Consider the following 18,694-nt stretch of genomic DNA (forward strand, 5'->3'; position numbering starts at 1 on the left):
TGTGAAGTGTTTACACAACTGTTGCTAGGTTCATATAGTAAACAGCAGTTGTGTAAAAAAATTACACAACCGTAGTAACAGTGTACGATTCACTGTTTCCTGTATAAGACATTTCAAATACCCATCACAATGAGAGAAAATTGATTACACTCCTGGCTTGCTTGTTTTCTCTGATTCAAAAATATTAAGGAAAATGTAGATGTTTCAATCCGAGTTTTTGCATACTTGTTTGAGCTTGAACTTCACTTCCATCAACATATGCACGCAACAGCTACTGCTCAGCAAATAAGATACTCTGAATATGTATGTATGGTTAAGTCTTTCTTGGGTAGTTATAAGGGATGGTTAGGTAGTTTGAAATATTCAGAAAAATTCTTCAGTAGTAAAGGGCTCTGAAAGTAGGTATAGTACAGATGAGTTAAAAAGACAAATTATATGGCAGGAACAATGATAGTGCGTACCGGTATATCTTTTATGCAGAGGATTTATTTTAACAGAGTCCGTTAAAATAGATACTCTGCATAGAAGATATATTCACTATCGTTGTTCATGTCTTTCAATTACAGCGCTCAAATCCACGTGACCTATGAATCTTTCTTTTTAAATTTTATTTAACTTCAATACTTGACTTCTTCCCAAGGTTTTTTTAAAGTAACGATCCAGTACGTTTTCGTCATGCAAGGTTTATGCACGACGCACTGCGTCTATTTGAAATTCCTTGCATATCATGCGATTCCCAAAGATTTCCGAAATACTCTGTATATTCACGACCGTGAAAGCCTGTGCAGGCCACAAAGAAAACTGAAAAGCAATCAAAAGCAAAGAGGAAACAAAAAAGATTTTTAAAAAAGGAATGCAAAATCGGCTGTTTGTGTCCAAATTTTGTCTGTCATTTTAACACAAATTATTTTCCTAGCATCGCAGGCTCCCTTAGTATCCGGTTCGATACTGACTTGGTCACACACGCGGACGCATTGCAAGCTCCCATTGTACAAACACTGAAGTTGCACGTTGACTCCCGTCCGTGGTTCCATGTAAGTCTAACTTTATATGCAGCGGGCGTTGTTTAAACTGAAGTGACGTCACACTTACGAAAGGGATAGGAACTGCACTTCGCTGGTTCACCAACAACTAGGAAATGCACGTGCTACAGTCGCATCGATATCAACACTGAATAAGCACTCCGACCAACATGGCTCTTTTCAACCGTTGAGGGGGTGCTTCTGCTCAAGGTGGGCTGGCCCCCGTACCTATAATATAAAGACCGCTAGCTGGCTGGGGTCCGAGGTTGGTTCAGTTCTGCCCAATTGCTTTTTTTTATTTAGAGAGATGATGTCTGCATGCAACGTTAACCTTTCATAGCCCTAACAGCCGAACACAGTATTGCCTCTGAGAGCATTCTTAAGACACAATGCCTGCTTTGTTTCAAAGAACAATACTCTGTATCTCAGCCGGCATTGACATTTTGCCAAAGACAGCTTCGAAGTAGGGCCTAATCAGATACTCCATTTCCGGACGCATAATATTCATCATGCATCCATGCAACTAGAAAGTCTTCCAGCGTCTCGTCACGTAAAAATGTTGCATTGTGGAAATTGTTACATTCTAATTTCGCCATTAACATAAAATCGGCAGGATTCCCCGAATAATTAGGTCAAACCACGTTCGGAGGACGTCTATAAGACACCTGGAGACTACGTGCGGGACGAGGACGAGTCTACTGTTCAAGGCAGATGGCTGTTCATAAAAAATATTGTGCGTATATCCATAATAATTTACTGCTCATGAAAAATGCATGCACTCACTGTTAGCTGCACAGTGCTGCCCTTGCGACGGTGTAGTTTGCGATGGTCGCTGACTGTGTCACTGTGTTATTCTGGTTGACCGTCGATGGCATGTTTCAGTATTTAGTCAGGAATGACTGGACAGAGGAGCCGGGTCTAGCTGTTTTCTGATCATTACTTCCGCATTACTGACGTACATGTAGTGTGCAGAATTTAAGGCTAAGCTTATATCAGTGTTCTCAGAATTTATTCAGTTTATGATCCCTAAAAGGGCCCACGAAAAGTGCTTTTTTTAGTTTTAATTGAAAATCGGTAGTTTTTATAAAGATATCCAGAATGTAAAAGTTGCTGTTTTGGTTAATAATTTGGAGAATATTTAAGTTCATGACGAAGCGACCTCACCTCCAAGAGGTATTACTTTTAAAATTTGCATATCTGTGACGTACATTTGAGAAGACGTCGTCGGGCGCCACTGACGCGTCTATGCTGATCTTGGGTCGAGTTCAGAAAATGTTGTCCAATTTTGGGGGTGTTTAAAAAATCATTCCGACCAGATGCGTTGCCTGTAGCAACACCTATAAAAATGGGACAATCCTGCATAACTTTCCAACCAAAGCGAATTTAGGTGAATTTGGAGATCAGAGGTCAGGCCGACCAGTGCCAAATCGTCAGGCCCGACAGCGACCTCCTGCCGTGCACAATTCGAACAATAGTTCTTTCTTCCGAACATTTTCGTCTCGTTTGGGATTAGATTTAAACGATTGCTGGAGCCAGGCGCCACGATCTTTGGGAAATCAAAGAAAGTCTGTGAACAAAGACAAAGCTGAGCTTTCATGAAACACGAATGACAAAGGATAAGAAATGCTTCCAAATCAGCCCAGGTTATTCCACCCAGTATACTTGTGTGCCTGACTATAATTCTGCTGCTGTTATGGGTTCTCGAAAGTACGTCACACATAACGCCATCATTTGTCAGAATTGAAACATTCATTTGAAGTGTCTATGAAATTAACCAACACAAAGGGAGTTTTATTCCATTTTTACATCCCTCATCGTGTCATTGGCACTAATGAATATTTTACACAATTAAATAACGGTCTGTCCACGGAGGTCTTGGGCCCTTTAATTTTATAAGTGTGAGCCTAGGCGAGGCACGCATGACGTTTGAGAAAAGACTAGCGCACGATTCGCATTTCTCTGAATGGACCAGTGACTTTCCCAGCTGAACTATTATACTGAAAGTCTGGTCGGAATTGTAAGGGACGAATAGCTGTGTATTCATGATAATAATATGGAATAATTAATCATACAATGATCCTTTTTATTAATTTTCTTCATTGTTTACTTAAAACGTTTACTAAAATGAAATCATCTTCATGGAATTCAAGCTCAGATGATTCCATACACGTTGCCCTAAGCATTTCAGCGCAGTGTCATGGCAAAATGATATATTCTGCGCAATGCGAAAAGCACGTTTGCACTGGATTCCGATATAGTTTTATTTGGGTACTATGAATGTGCACCACTTGCCGACAAAGTTTGAAATCTGAATTTTGAAGGTCTCAATCTGTTTAATTCTTTTGCTCCCCTTTGTTGTCCGCCCCATTTATAACTAGGAACTACCTCTCTTTACAAGGAAAATTGGCTAGTTCCTGAAACCTCATTATAACAGTCCTTAATTCGATCGACCCCTATTAGATATTTGTTCAAATACATATCGCCACTTTATGGCTAACCAATCTGCCATAATGTGTCGGCTTGGGAAGGACTTCCTGCGAAAACATTCATTCATTTAAGTACAAAGTAAAATACTGTACACTACGCCTCCTGCATAAACACAGTGTCACTTCTGAAGGCCTCCGTATGAAGGGAGGGATTCGATTACGATTTGTGTTAAAGTGATTTGTGCCTGACACGTGGTTTGGTAGAGCAGATTAGAACAGAACCAAATCGAAAGTAGCAGAGCAGGGAACGAGGAAACTTCGTCACAAATTCTCATTTTATCCGGAAATGTTCCTGCTGTTGAAGTCACAAATTGTTTTGTTCTGTTTTTCTATCATGAACATCCTGGTTTTAATTCAGCCCATTTGGAGCTGCGTGTCGCGAAATGCAAGCAGGGAGATTGTGTTTTCTGGTATAGTTGGTGAGTACCCAGTTGTTTATCATTTTAAAGCCTACTTGCAGAATCTGTTCGGAAACAAGAAACGAATTGACGAAATGGAAGTACAGCTGGGACAGTACGATTCGAATCAAACAATATTTATTGAACCCAATCGAAATCAGACCAAATTTGAACTTAGATTAATTAGAGCTTGGAGCCAACTTTGCGAGGTTCAACTTTATTATGAAATGAACAAACTGTACGAAATTGTTAACGACATGGAATCTTAAACTGTCGCTGAAAATTAGGCCGTTTTGAGACAGCATCGAATTTTCGTTTTTATTCTTAGTGTTGTCTTAGCAAAAATACGGGCAAAAATACCGACGAAAACTTTGATAGGAATTTATAAACAATTATGCGTGCCAATATATCCTGCTTGTGTAAACTCACGTAAAATAGAAAATTCATGGCAGGCTTGTACTTGGCTGCACTAAGTCTGAACATGAACAATGACTTGGGCAATGCCTTTCTAAATGCCTCTCTCGAAGGATCACCAAATACATGCCTAAAAATATACTAGGGAACATTTGGGATGATTTTGCTTATCGTGAGTACAGAGAAAAGGGAGAGACAAAAACGAAAAATTTCGACATTAACCTTACCTCAGCCACATTTTTAAAAATTGCAAGCCATGACAGACAAAGTAAGTTTTTTAAACCAGTCGAAAGTATAAAAATTTTATCGAAGAATGATGAATAAGATAATCGATTTCATCTGATCCAATCCGACATTACTGAGTATCAATCTGAAATCGACCGAACCACGCTCAATCGTACTCGATCCGGTCAAAGGTCTGATTTGGATGATAGCGGCAGGTGGAACTGAGAGGGGGGTATTAGTCCCAGGTGGGCGTGCACACCTAAAAGTTATGTCAAATGTTGCCTACGCACAGAGAGCTACATGAAACAAACTCGTCATTCCCCGCGCAGAAAACTTTTTACTCCTCCTGGGAGCAGACATTTTGAATTTTGTAGAACATACTAAACTAAGATTGAACGAGTTCCGAATCGTGTAGTCTTTACCCATTTCCTGTTATTTAATTTAGGATCTGCAGAGTACAAGCACGCGTTTGTTTGCACCAAACACGACTTTAACGCTCATTTTACTGATGCAATTAGGTTTTTGGCGTATCGGCAGGTATGCTAATCCCTACCTTCCACTTAGTTTGTGCGCATGCGCTAAAATTCTGGTCGTGGTCACTTTCTGTTGCTTGTTAAAATGGCGACACCAGCCAGCAAACGACCATACCAAAATCCATCTGCGCATATCATCCGCATTGTTAAAGTTTTCTGAATTCATGATACCAGAGAAATATAACCAGGCTTCCGATTTCATTTTGTGATGTGTTTTTTGTTAATTATAAGTGACACTTGGGAGAAAAGCTGTTACGAATTGTCCTTTGTTTTAATAATTTGATCAATTTCAATTTTGGCACTCTGTCGACAGGTCGACCATGATTTATGTGGGCACATGTGCACGTTCATGAACGTGTACTGTACATGTACAGTACTCCATCAACGCACGTATACGTATACATGCACTATTACGGACAAATGATTCTCGTATTTCTATCGGGATTAATACACACAGCACTTTATTTCGTTTGTTTGGATAAATTTGGGAAGTTGTTTAGACTGGGAAAGACCGTGCACGTATTTTCTTTCAAATCTTATCGTGTTTATTTTTTAATCACTTTTCAGAATTTTTTCTAACTGTGTGCAATATGGTTCATATAATACGATGGTTTAATGTTGTCTAATCAAATTTTCGTTATCAGTGAACTTTATTTATTTATAAATACTGGTCTCCATCCGCGGAGAGAAGCGTCGACGGAAGAAGGATGCCCGACGTCACCTGCCTCGAAATCTACAATAAAGTGATTGAGTGCGCATGCGCTAACTTTCAACTAAGTGCTGCACAAGGGCGTGGGTGTGAACCATAGGTTTCCATAGGTTTGTGCACAGACGTGAATGCGTCCAGGTGTCCTCAACATGTACAGGGAGTAAGCGCTCATATAATAGCTCTATGTACATGCAATATACACTTTTTGATAAAGTTAATAAACGTCGTTGTCAGCCACAATGAATCACCCTTGCAACTGCAGTGAATCGTGTAGCTATTTTGATTTGCAATAATACCTCACTTGTACTGGGTGTACGTTGCATTGTTATTTCCTGGTTTTTAAAGCACTTTTGAAACTCTTATTGGTGCCAGCAAATGACAATTCCCAACACAGGACATGGACGAACAAAACAGCTTCGAAACTCGAAACTAACATAAAATGAACTGATCTATTAAGTGGAAACCACGTCAGTGTACCTATTATATCAACCTGAACTTTAAAATTTAACAAGCAGAGACTTGATATGTACGCTTGAAATGAAACAACTTGAAAGAGGAAATTCGCGTGATTGTGACAAATATGACTCGATTTTATTGGCAGGTCGTTTCAGAGGTATTCTTCAATCTTTATGCAAAGCCTTTTTTTGTGTCTTTAACTAGAATACTACATTTGCGTGCGACTTTCGTATACATGTGATTGATAAAAACTATCAATCTTCTGGTAAAGAACCAGGTGAAAGCCTTACAATTGTGTAGATTAAATCACTCTACGGTGCCCCAGATCGAACCCAACATTAGCTTGAAATCTTGCTCGGGTGAGCTGACCGTTGAAGATGTACTCATTCCCCAGCTAAAGCCTGCGCTCCCGAGTAATTAACTAAACTGAGCCCATTTTGAACTCAAGAGAAGGCGTCTTTCGGCATTTCGGTCAGTTATACGTTTGCACTGAAAGTGATCAAATTGAGAGAGAGGCTTAATTGGAGGGATAAGCTCCACTGTAAGAAAAACTATCATTACGAAACCAAGCAAAAAATTACGAACAAAATGCACATTTAAAAAGAAAGAAAGAAAAATATACCTCAGATTCCTGGTAAAAATTTTGCTAAATCCTCTCATTTTGCACAGACATTATGAAATCAGAATGTGTGGTATCAGAATCTAGGTCAATCTTATTCAATTATGGAGCCCTCAACTAATGTGTAAAAGACATACCCCTTTAACAGATTACTGTCTTCGCCTCTCTATGTCAGGTAAACGAGTTAGGACTGGCCATGATTTGTTTCTCTTGGGGCACGATGCTGTCTATTGTTGTGCTAATAATTGCCGCTAATCGAGGTGAGCTCAGTTCAACGCACAATACTCTATTTAAAAGTTGATAATCCATCAGGAAATGTTGCAGTGCCTTGTCTAGATTTTGAGTCCGGGAAGGCAAACAATTTTTTTTCTTCATTTTTTTCTGTATACCGTGGGAGAATGTTGTTCAGTTCCTCACAAAAATGCAAAATGTCAATTGTCCCTGTAGAAAGTGATCTACCCATTCTCCCGAATGTAGGGCTGCTCCGTTTATAAGAAGTAAATCTTCAGAATGCCTGATGTGTGATCCGAGATCGAAGTAATATAGTAATTTCCTTCTTTTTGTAACTCCAATAGCAAAGTTTGAAATAGTACTGCAGGAGACGTCGGCATGAGGCCGAATCCGAGATATAGTGACAGTGGCCTAAGATCAAGAAAATGAATCACTTGACCAACTCCTGGAACCCACCGTGTCAGAATATCTTCTTGACCCATAGGTTGTGGCACATCCGTGCATCATTTTTATTATTCGATATATCAATTCTGGCGTTAATTTGCTAGCAGTCAGTGCCGCAGTTTGTCCCGATAACATCCATCAGAGCACCGACCCAGGGCAGCCAACAGCGGTAGTTAGTTGGACCACCGAAACGAACCACACCTGCAGTCCAGACTCAGGGTCTAGGTGAGCTTTAATTTCAGCTGGTTTCTTGCCGTATCACACGAAGCCATCGTCTACTAAAATAATGAGAACAACATGCCTTCTATATTAGATAAGGCGCTTCCAATTATTTCTAAGCGTAACCAAAGTTGTGCAAAAGTGGAGATCACAAAGCAATTTACTAAGAGAAATTTATAAATTTTTTAAAGAATTGTGATGCATTTGGGGAAATCTACAAAGAAAAGCGACTTATACACGTTCAAATAATTCCAGATAGTAATTCAATTCAATTACATTACATTTATTTCCTCCTCATAGCAAAACACAGGTACTAACAACGTATGAGAGGGCAAACCTTAAAAGCAAAGCTTATGTCAGGCATGCCATTACAAGAAACAAACAAGACAACATAAAAGATACTGACGACAATACCCATAAAATCAGTGGAGTCAGACATTCTGGAAATGGCAGTGGTGGTTATCATACTTAAAGATCTTTCAAAATAGTAGGTATCTTTTGCTCTTGGAGCCAGACTATAGGTGAGCTGCTATCTTCTTGTTCTCTTGCTCGAAGCACGCTGATTGAAGCACGGACAATGAAACAAATGGCTAAAGTAATCTCAAGGAGGGTCTCAAAGCCCATGACTCAGATACGGTCTACGCAGTTACAGATCATGAATTGTCAACTTCCACTCAATATTCGAAGGAGTCAGATTAGCTTTTGAAAGGGAAAAATAGTGTCCTATCGCCAGTCACCGATTCTGAACTGGACGTCAACATTGTTTGGCTCGTCTTTGCCTGTAAAAGTTCACACCTCTGGTTTTCATATAAAACGTTAACGTCAAAAGACGTTGATTTAGTAATCGTTAATTTTCTCCTTTTGAAACTGTGATGATTTAAAGAAGGTCTATATTATTCGGCGAGTATCTTTCATCGTAGCAAAATGCAGATGGTTGCCATTCTTTTTAGGGACTACATTTCCTAAGACGACATAAACATGCACGGTAGTACATACTTTAGAGTGTGTTATGGGTCACAGAAAATGGCAGGCTTGCTCCCCCAGCCCACCTACCCTAGTTCTCCAAGTTTTCAAACCACGTACAACATTCTTTCGAGTAGTTTTTCCACAGGAAATACACTTGCTGAGTGCATCGACGAAGACGATGGCAGCAGGTGCGCATTTACGGTCAATGTCACTGGTAAGCCTGATTTTAGACTTAACTTCTGCTGCTCCTCCCAAGTAATGCCATCCCCATTCTTCGTTTATACAAATTGTTTGGGGATAAGCAACAGTGCTATCTTGCGTGTGATTTTTTTCTTTGATAGACGATGAGAGTCCTAAAGTAACTTGTGACACTTCAGTTACTGCCAATACTAATCATGGAAAAAGCACGGGCCAAGCAACCTGGGACAACCCACAAGGCAGCGATAACGTTGGTGTAAATTTCATAAGATGTTACCCAATCAGCGGTTCAACATTTCCTCTGGGCACAAGCCGTGTGACCTGTAGGGTGCAAGATACGTCTGGAAACGAGGCGATGTGCACGATCCAGGTGACCATCCAAGGTGAGCAGCCAGACAGTGGCTTCCTAAATATTAGCCTCATCCCGTCTTAGGCTTCAAGCAGATATCTTGATCTTAATCCGGTACTTGAGAAACCTTAGAGACCCAGTGGATTATAATGCAGCAACCCTAAAGGTCGTCTGGTCATGAGACCGACAATTTCAGCGTTCAAATTGTTTTCACCAATAAATGTGTGACCTCGGTTGTGGAGCTCAAAAAAACAGCCCGAGACGAAGGCAAAACCAAAATTTGACAAAAGACCTACAATTTATATTTTGACACCGGCGTTGAGGTTGTGTAAAGTGCACTCCCATTGGGAAGAGCTTCTTGAATCACAAATCTTGGCCAAAGGGCTGGGTTCTTGCAGTGTAATAGCCATTGTCACTACCAACGAAAAAATCCCTTGATTCAACAAAGACATTTTTATGGAACGGCTTGCCAAAATATCAATGTTCTTCGAGAATATCCCATATAGAGATTTAATCCACTCAAAAATGCTCTGAGGCAGTTCGAAGTGTGGAAATTGCCCACGTGTAATGTCTTATAGTCACTGTTTTGGTAATAGCGAATCAAAGCAAGTGACGTTCTCTTCTGACTTTCAGATAACGAGGACCCGGTTTTTACCAAGTGTCCCAACAAGCCCATCCGACAGACCATACCAGACTTTGACCCACTCCGCCCGCCAGCCGCAATCCAGGTCACGTGGGACTTGCCCTCCGCTAATGATAATTCGGGACGAGGTGTGACGTTCACTTCTACGCACGAGCCAGGGGAGGAGTTTGAGCTTGGCGTGACTTCAGTGACGTACACAGCCAGAGATGAGTCGGGCAATGAAAACAGCGACTGCACGTTTTTTGTCCAAGTAGTTGGTAATGAGTGGCACATTCTATGTCGGTCAACAAAAGTATCTCCCACGCCATTAAAGATTGCAAAAGAACCATTGAAAACAATTTTAAAACCTGTCAGTTTAACATTGGGAATTCTTGTCGTTTTGGACAGTCAGTTTGAGCCCACTTTACAGCTTTCCATATCATTAAAATGGGCACATCTGTTTTTACAATCTAAACGTTCCACAGTTCAACCTCCCGTTGACATCTTCGCCGAAAACGTGAGAACAGGCAATACCGACTCGTGTATGACGGTCGTGTGGCCAGAGTCGAAGGATGGAGCAATAGAGGAGTATGCCCTTTACCACTGGACGCAGGCAAGTGATGACTTTTCAACTATTTACACAACAGTCTCGGCCGATACTGTTTGATAGCACCCACCAGCTCCGAACAGCATGAACAAGTTGATAGGGCCATAATCAGAATAGCGTCAAGTTCCCGTGATGACAACACAACATTGGCCTATTACCACCCCATGCTTTTTGGGGGAGTGGGGTGGGGTGGAACTTATTTTATTTTACACAGTGGCAGTATAGGAACCGATTTTCAAGATTTTCCCCGTTTGTGTATGTGCAAATGTTAATACGACCACATGTTTGATAACAGGGGATGTCCAAACCGGATCCCAGCCAACGAATTGTCATCACACCTCAGCAAGGTAGCATCACATACACGTACAACAGATACACGATTTGCAACCTGTCCCCAGGGGAACTTTACACGGTGGAGGTAGAAGAGGAATCAGGAGAAAAGATCTCCTCGATGAACCAGTGGTCGAGTAAATGGCAATCCTTGCTTTTCAGGACACTAGTTTGCTTCACTCACAAAACCTTCTTGCAGTTTGTGTATTAGTGACTGTCGGACAATTACCTTTGCAGACCCCGCCCGGACAGTGTTCATGTCTAACGTTGGCACTGTTTTTTACTCATTTTGTAGTGGAAAAATAGAACGTGTAAATTTAATTACACCACTTTGGTCAGTGGAGGAGGGACATTGTTAGTGCCAATTAGTTACAGTCTCTTTCATTTATGCCGTTTCTCTACAGGACCGAGTGCCCCAAAACATATGAGCGTGGTACCTGGCACCTTATCGTCAACTTCCGTGGAGCTGACATGGGAGAGAGTGAGCCTGCAGAACTTAGAACAATACAGGGTGTCTTTGTATACAGGGTATACCTCAACTCTAGATCTGGGCTACGTGTCGAAGACAACAGATCGGCTGATGGTGGATAGTCTCCGTCCCAGCACTAGCATTGTCGCATCCGTATCTGCAGTAGTTGGTTCAAGAGACGAACGCCTTGAGAGTCACAGGAGAAGCCTGTCTGTAACAATCGGTACTATTTGCTTGAAAGAGATTGTCTCGTTCGTACCGCTTATGGGGTCACATACAGGCCAAAACTGAATATATTCTGCGTTACTCAAAAACAAAGAATCAACAACCATCCTCCCTGCCCCCACCCGCCAACCTATCCTCCCCAACCCATCCCCCAACTCCACCCATATCTACCCATTACATGTATCCCATTATCTGTGATCCTGATATAACCCATATCTGTGATCCTAATCAAAATCAAATCACGAAATGGGGCACACTCTATCAAGAAAATGATATGGCAAACTTTGGTCATGGAATGAAAATACACTGTGTAAAAATTTGAACGGTACCCTTCTTTCCAGCGTCGTTAAGCGATCGCGAGTTCTTGGCGTACAACTTCACTGAATCCACCATAGCGGTGGCATGGCACCGTCAGGTCAATACCTATAACGGCAAGGACCCGTACATGCTGTACATCGAACCGGAAGACGCAGAGGAAAACTACCTGACTGTCTTCAGTCCGGGGGATCCCGCCGTGGCAGAGTTCGTGGGGCTAAAGCCGAACACTGAGTACAAGATTAGACTCATCAGTAATTTGGGCTTGTCACTCAGTGCGTCGCAGAAAACCAGTGAGTGTTTCCATCCGTGGGGTTTTTACAAGACGTTTGATCAATCAAAAATGTGTTATCAGGAAGAATTGGCCCAGGCTCCACGTCCCACAATCCCCTGACGAAAGATTTTTAGAACTTTGCAAATACTTTCAAAGTCAATCACGATATACCCAGACGATCAATCCTTGTGTTCCATATCTGGGAACACCTGAGGGTAGGTCAAAGGTTTACAGATAAGAACTCCAGAGCCTGGCTTTGGGATACAATCAGTGAAAAAATTTGCGATAAATAGGTACTGCTTAAATGATGTGCTTCACAGACCTTTTGACCCTGTGCTCTCTGGCCAAGATCGTGCGAGCTGACCTAAAATAATTCCTATGACATAAAAATGTCAAGCTAGTAGTGCGACTAGATTATGATTTTGTAGTCCTTCGCAATCATGAAAAAATGTTTCAACAGAATCATCAGGAGTGATAACATATCATTTGATGACATTTTATACATAATCGCTCCACGGATCTGTGTCCCGTTCAGGGCCAGGGCGTGTGGCTAACCTCCGCCCCACGCTAGTGAGAGATGACGCCATCACCCTGGAGTGGGATGCTCCAGCAGAGGGCGTCGTCGATTCTTACGAGGTACACATCTCCCCGGGAGAGGATAATGATCCCACCACAGTGTCGAGTACCAGGTACCATGACCAGGGCCCTTGTTCAGTCCCAACAATATTAATTAGCCCAATTGCGTTAAGTCGGAGACAGGCCTAACTTAGCTCTCGCAGTCCAGGTTGTTCTTACATTATAATATAGAGGAAACGTTCATAGCCAGGGAACAGCGAATTCTCAGGCTCGTTCTTCATACACAAATTAAGAGTCAAAGTGTAGTATGCAAAGTGAAATTGAAGACACCAATCTGTGATTCTCTGCATCAAAGGGGGGTATACCTGAGCTCTAATTTCTTCGATGAGCGCACAGACGAGGAAAATTTAAAAAATCGTAAATACTTTTAGAAAAATATGAATCGTCTTTTTTAACGTGCGTATCCTGCAAATGAAGGTGAATTCTACAGGGTTTTGGTACTTGTCTAAAAGGAAACTTAAATGAGTGTCATTTATTAACATTTCAGTGATTAAGTCTTTTTCAAAAACCAGAAATGAAGATGTTATTGATACTTTCGTCTTATTTCAGCTGTCATTTCTCATCGCTGAGAGCTAAGACTGAGTACTTCTTCAAGGTTGTGTCTGTCTACGATAACGCGAAGAGCGTTCCTCAGACGCTGCATGTTACAGCTGGAGTGACAAAGGCAGAAGCTTCTAATCTTGGTATGATAACAAAGAATCACAATGTCTCCTTTGTAGTTTTGCTATTTAGTTTACAAAGCTGTAATTTAAGAAGCGACTAAGTTGGCTAACCTGGGTTACTGGTATTTCAATTTAAACCACTCCTGTGACGTCAATCTATTTCAAAAAGTGTCTGTTATTCATAAGAATGTACAGATAAACTGTACACTCTTGAAATGATTAAAGAAAATAAAACTTTAATTTTTAAAAATTGTTTTAAAAATGTACAGTTTGGACATTCTTAGAAACTTGACTTGACAGACACAGAAAAAGAGCTTGTGACATTGAATTACACCGTCAAACACAGTAAGAAACGCTCTTAAGTACAATGTTTTAGACATTGTAGACGTTGATGGTCGATTAATTTTTATTTTGACTTCTTTTGACTCTCGGACTAAAAAAGGCATTTTTGAACGGGAATAAATATGTGCTTGGCTGGTCTTGTTCGAGAGACTGAATGCTAATAATGCCCTCGCCTGTGGCTCGGACTTTTAATCCCGAAAACGTTTTTCCCTTTGTGCAGTACAGACAGTATTGGAGGAAGGGACGTGGTTTAAGTCGGAGAAACAGGTGGAGATTCTTTGATACAAATGACTTGAACGCTTCCCTCGCCCTTTCAAATCAACGTATTTCAACCTTTTCGTCGTCTCTCCTTAAATGTAAAATTTAAAAGTGGAATTTGGCAGATGGGGCATAATTTTTCCCGAAGTTTCGTCATGTGAGGTTTGCGTTGCATCATTCTTTAATTAACAAAGACTGTAGCGTCCAGTGAAATTTGTTGTCTTTTTAAAATCTTGGAGACAGTCTCGATAATTTCAGATTGCGGTGTAAATGTTACGCAATTCGATAAGATGGGCAATAATTGTTTCTGTTTGGATCGAACACAGTTAACATTCCGGCGATAGTCTTTTCTGCTGTGTTGGGTCTCCTCTCCATTGTCTTAACCATCGGCTTGGTCATCCTGTACCTCAAGTACCGAAGGCTGAAGGTAAGAAACAGGAGGAAAAGAGGCGGGGAGATTGACTACTGCGTGGTTGTCACGTTGGCCATCCTTGGCATCTGTGCAAGACTTATTAAATTACAGTCTGATGCCAAGCCACAAGCTTTTCAAATAAACTGTGACAACAGGACTCTTCTGTTGCAGCTCTTTCAGTTTCCGTGTTATTGATCTTGTGATTCGTCCTGTAAGAGGTCTTAAACGTTGACTTGTGATAGACTTGACGACAACCCCGGTCCACACCGTCGAGGTCATTCTCATCACCGGTGTCATTGTAGTCATACACGCTATCGTTATTGTAATCAATTGTCTGCCTTATCTGCATAATTACCCCTGTAACCAAAATCAAGTGTATAGTTTACTTCTTGTCTTCTTCCTCACCAGTAGATTGTTTTTTCTCTATGAACATCAGTTCTGGCATCACCCCCCCCTACAAAAAAGCATTTAATTATTGCCAACCATTCGCACCATCATCAGTATCTGAAAGTTCAAACAGCCAATAGAGAGAAATCGACAATGTTCTGCATTTTAGAAAGGCAAAGGGGAAACAACTACAGTTGCTGGTAGTTCCAGAGTAAAGAAGAAGATTTCGAACGCAACTATTCAGGACCAAGACACTCGCCGGTACCAGGTAACCATTCGCTGCATTTTATAATGTTAACGTCTGGGAATTTTCATCTTAAGTAAAAGGTTTACCGTAACTTGCCACCTTCACAATAAAAAAGCATCAACGCTCATTCAATATCCATCTGTTTGCTGTACTTTAACTCAGACCCTATGAATGAAGGTGTATCAAAGCCTGGGGCCTGGGCATGTTTTTTCCCTGAAACAACAGTCCACTTTTAGTAGCAAAAGAACTGTCACTCCTTCCTTCTCAATGCAAGGTGGTAATAATGTAATTCTAAAATGCTGTTGCGTTCAATGGTACAAAATAGCCACTACCTATAACAAATCATCCTAAAGTCGTATTTCAGCAGTCAGCCAAATTAAGGAAGTTCAGTTATAATTTTGGACGGTTTCAGAAATGTGTTCTGCATTTCATTGCATAACAGAACCATTTTAAGTTCCAATTTCACCAAAAATGTCTCAGAAAGACGAGGACACGTTCCAAGTTGAAGCTCACAACCCTTCAATTTTATAAACCTTCAACAACAGGAATTCAGGGCATGTAAATTGTGCATTTTGGGGGCACAGGCACTTTAGGTCCTAACTGGCACTTGCCTGCATGTAACCAAAACGGTTAAGCAACTTTCGTATCAGTAATTTTTGTGTGCTGTGATTCTCCTGATGAAAGAATGTTATTGCCCCATACTATGTGCCTGGGAAGCGCCACTCAAGGGAGGATCCATAACAATGTGTGTTTTAGATGGTTCCGTCCGTGTACTGTTTTTGGGGTGGATTTTTACTGTCTTTAAGTCGGGAGGAAGAGAAAATGGTGTAATAGGTAAGATATGTTCGCCTCTCTTTGTCAAAAATGCCCTTTGATTTGGTGGCTCTGTTTGCACCCTCCATGGAGTTACAAGTGGCTCTGTCCTGTTTAGCAATTGCTTCTGGTATTAACAGCTGTGACTGTCTCCTCTTTGTCTGAATAATTTTGTAGATGACAACGGAAGACAGCGATGACGTGTATGAAAACGCTTCGCCAAGCACCCTCCCGAACCGTCTTGCTCCCACCGCCCCGGCCTACCAGAACGCTGTGATGGGCCACGAACTCAAACCGCTACCAAAGAGCAGGAACAAAGTCGCCCTCCCGGTGCCGTCCAGTCGGAAGTGTGAGGAAAGGGGAAAAAAAGCGTCCATATCTGTTTCAGAGAATATTTCGGGGAATGTCGGTTATATAATATCTCACAGTAGCGTATCCAGCGGGGGAGGGGGTTCAACTCGCCCCCCCTCATTTTTTTTTTTACTAAGAATACTTCATAGGTGAGAAAGTAATTGGTGTATTTATTTATCTAATGTTATCACCCAAACTCTAAGAAAACCGAAGTAAAGGTGAAGTAAAAGCAAAGATTTCGGGACGGCGAGTAAGGCTTTTGATATTGTTTCTCCCCAACATCATGTTGGGGAGCCCGAAGACGCCTTCGCTTTTGAATTTACCCCCCCCCACACCAAAAGCTGGATACGCCGCTGATACCACACCTAATTAAACCCAGTCTTTCTCTAATGCATCGTTACATATAAATGCTGATCAGTCAGAAATCAAACAATCTTTAATTAGTGTCCCTCAGGAAATTTGTCGAGTAAATTAAAAGCTGTTAGAATTGCCAGTGATATTACTCCACCATGGATGGATGGATGGACGGACTCACGCAAATCTAATCAGGCCTACTGTAATATTCTGAGCACCGGTAGGCCTAACAAATTCTGACCAACAAGATATTTTTCCAACCGCTGTAGCCTCCTGAGAAAGTCTGTGGAATAAAAACGCAACTACGACAAATGGACTGTTTTTGACACTACGAAACCGGTATTATTATTTATCATTAATTGTACTGAAATTTACACGTTAATTTCGTTTCATTTTTTTCTTTTGCAGGAACAGGGCAAGCGAGGTGCTACCTCTTGACCTCTGAAAGAAATGCCTCACATACGTAATTGCTCCTTAAATGCTGAAGTAATTCGTTACACGGAAAGCTTAAATGTTACTGTTTTACACTTGCTTACAATTGCTCCTTAAATGCTGAAGTAATTGGTTACACGGAAAGCTTAAATGTTACTGTTTTACACTTGTAGTAATAGTCACATGCCTTCCAAGAAGACACAAGATTTGCTGTGGAACCTATACGAACGCACGATAAGTGTGCCAACGGATTGAAAAGACAGCTGTGCTACGCCATTGCACTTTATTGACAAAAATAATAGGCCAAGCCTTCTGTGTCTTGCTGCATTTTTCATTCGTCAGGTTGCTTAAAGCAAATCTATAGACATTATTGAACGAAATGATATACAACAGTGCTTTCTGCTGGTCGTTGACTTACTGAGAACTCGACAACATATAGGCCTACATGTAGTATTAAGTGTGCTTCAATAATTAGCGTAATCGTAATTTCAGTACTTAAATTTTAGATTGGGTATCGTTAAATTCTTTTTGGCTGTAAGCAAAAAACGGATGTAAGAGACAAGTAGATCAAGTCCTAACATGAGGAAAGAGTTTATTCGAAAAAAAAAGTTTGTTTAGTAAATTTTGTACCTGTTATTTTCCCTTCCCATATTTTGCTTGAACTATCAAACTAGAATTGTGTTGACAATTGAAATATTCTCAAACCTAGCGATGACACTCGTAAAATTTTCAAATGCACACTACATTTTGTTAATATTTGCATTTTAAAGTTTCGTAATGACGATTATGACGGGGTTTTTCATTTTCCCCCTTTTTATCAGATTCTAGACAAACGGAATAGGAACGCTTAAATCAAGTATGTAAAAAAAACAGATTTATGCAAGCATATAGACGCTGTTACTGCGGTGCATCCGTGATCTCCATCTTCATAGACCTGACAGGACATCACACCGTACTTTTTGCGTGAAATTACAACCAAACAGTGCTATTCTGTTTTGTGTTAGGAGGGTAAATGCCCACTGTGTGCTGTGAAATTAAGAGTTTGTTCAATAAGCAGGCTGGGCGCGTGTTGATTTAGCACCTTGTTGCATAGTGTTCAGAAAAGCCTGTTTAGGTTTTTGAAGACCAAATCCGGACGTTTCCTCTGTGAGACCACCTCTTTGGATCATTTGTGTTCATATCATTCAGTCATGGTTCAAACGTGAGGTATAGTAATAAACCCGTGTTGTGAACCCGCACAAAGTAATAGTTCTTAAAACGCCACGCGCCCAGTACCGGATACTATTCACACGTCGTTTCTGTGCTACGTATGCTGCAGGTGTCAACAACTCTAGCATCAGATTGACGAATACTCTTCCTAGAAACTAGAAAAAATGTGCCGCTTTTCACTTGACGAATTCTGTCCCGTATTTGCTTATGTTATAAATACACTGACTTGTGAAATCAGCATAATTGCTATTCCTTACACAGTTTCCTTGCAAGAGATAAGTCAGTTTTGTACAGGCTGAAGAAGTACATTATGTGAAGATTAAATTGCTTCGATAACCTGTGATGTTACAACATCCCAAAATCGCTGTAAACCCAGTGAGATTAAACCAATAATTTAGAGTGATAACAATGGATAACACAAAGAAAAGGTTTTTTTGCTAGAAATCCAACAGTTCACTTGGTAAACATCGATCACGAAGA

General features: G+C 40.9%; 1 protein-coding gene across 2 annotated transcripts; it reads left to right on the plus strand.

Annotated features, from left to right (window-relative positions):
* Positions 1 to 84: 84 nt before the first annotated feature.
* On the plus strand, positions 85 to 18,623 carry LOC110973053 (tenascin-R-like). Of its 2 annotated transcripts, XM_022223494.2 has the most exons (17): positions 85 to 1,755; positions 3,867 to 3,927; positions 7,038 to 7,122; positions 7,642 to 7,762; positions 8,857 to 8,936; positions 9,064 to 9,303; positions 9,903 to 10,169; positions 10,377 to 10,504; positions 10,794 to 10,965; positions 11,233 to 11,520; positions 11,864 to 12,130; positions 12,647 to 12,800; positions 13,297 to 13,430; positions 14,336 to 14,436; positions 14,978 to 15,076; positions 16,046 to 16,217; positions 16,982 to 18,623. In XM_022223494.2, coding segments are annotated over exons 3-17 (2,289 nt in total). In that variant the 5' UTR covers positions 85 to 1,755; positions 3,867 to 3,927; positions 7,038 to 7,058; the 3' UTR covers positions 16,984 to 18,623. The 2 variants fall into 2 exon arrangements, with proteins under 2 accessions (XP_022079186.2, XP_022079188.2); XM_022223496.2 differs by having other exon boundaries at positions 85 to 3,927; positions 7,645 to 7,762.
* The last annotated feature ends 71 nt before the right edge of the window (positions 18,624 to 18,694 follow it).

The sequence above is a fragment of the Acanthaster planci genome, linkage group LG03 (assembly GCF_054643075.1).
Source record: "Acanthaster planci isolate LZ-2023a linkage group LG03, COTS_SCS, whole genome shotgun sequence".
Classification (NCBI taxonomy): domain Eukaryota; kingdom Metazoa; phylum Echinodermata; class Asteroidea; order Valvatida; family Acanthasteridae; genus Acanthaster; species Acanthaster planci.

What these genes read in the sequence shown, in the direction of transcription:
- LOC110973053 (XM_022223494.2), top strand. Translation starts at nt 7,059, where the DNA reads ATGATTTGTTTCTCTTGGGGCACGATGCTGTCTATTGTTGTGCTAATA. An exon ending in AAGCCTGTCTGTAACAATCG is followed by an intron (nt 11,521 to 11,863) that starts GTACTATTTGCT and finishes CCTTCTTTCCAG; the next exon opens with CGTCGTTAAGCGATCGCGAG. An exon ending in TCAAGTACCGAAGGCTGAAG is followed by an intron (nt 14,437 to 14,977) that starts GTAAGAAACAGG and finishes TCTGCATTTTAG; the next exon opens with AAAGGCAAAGGGGAAACAAC.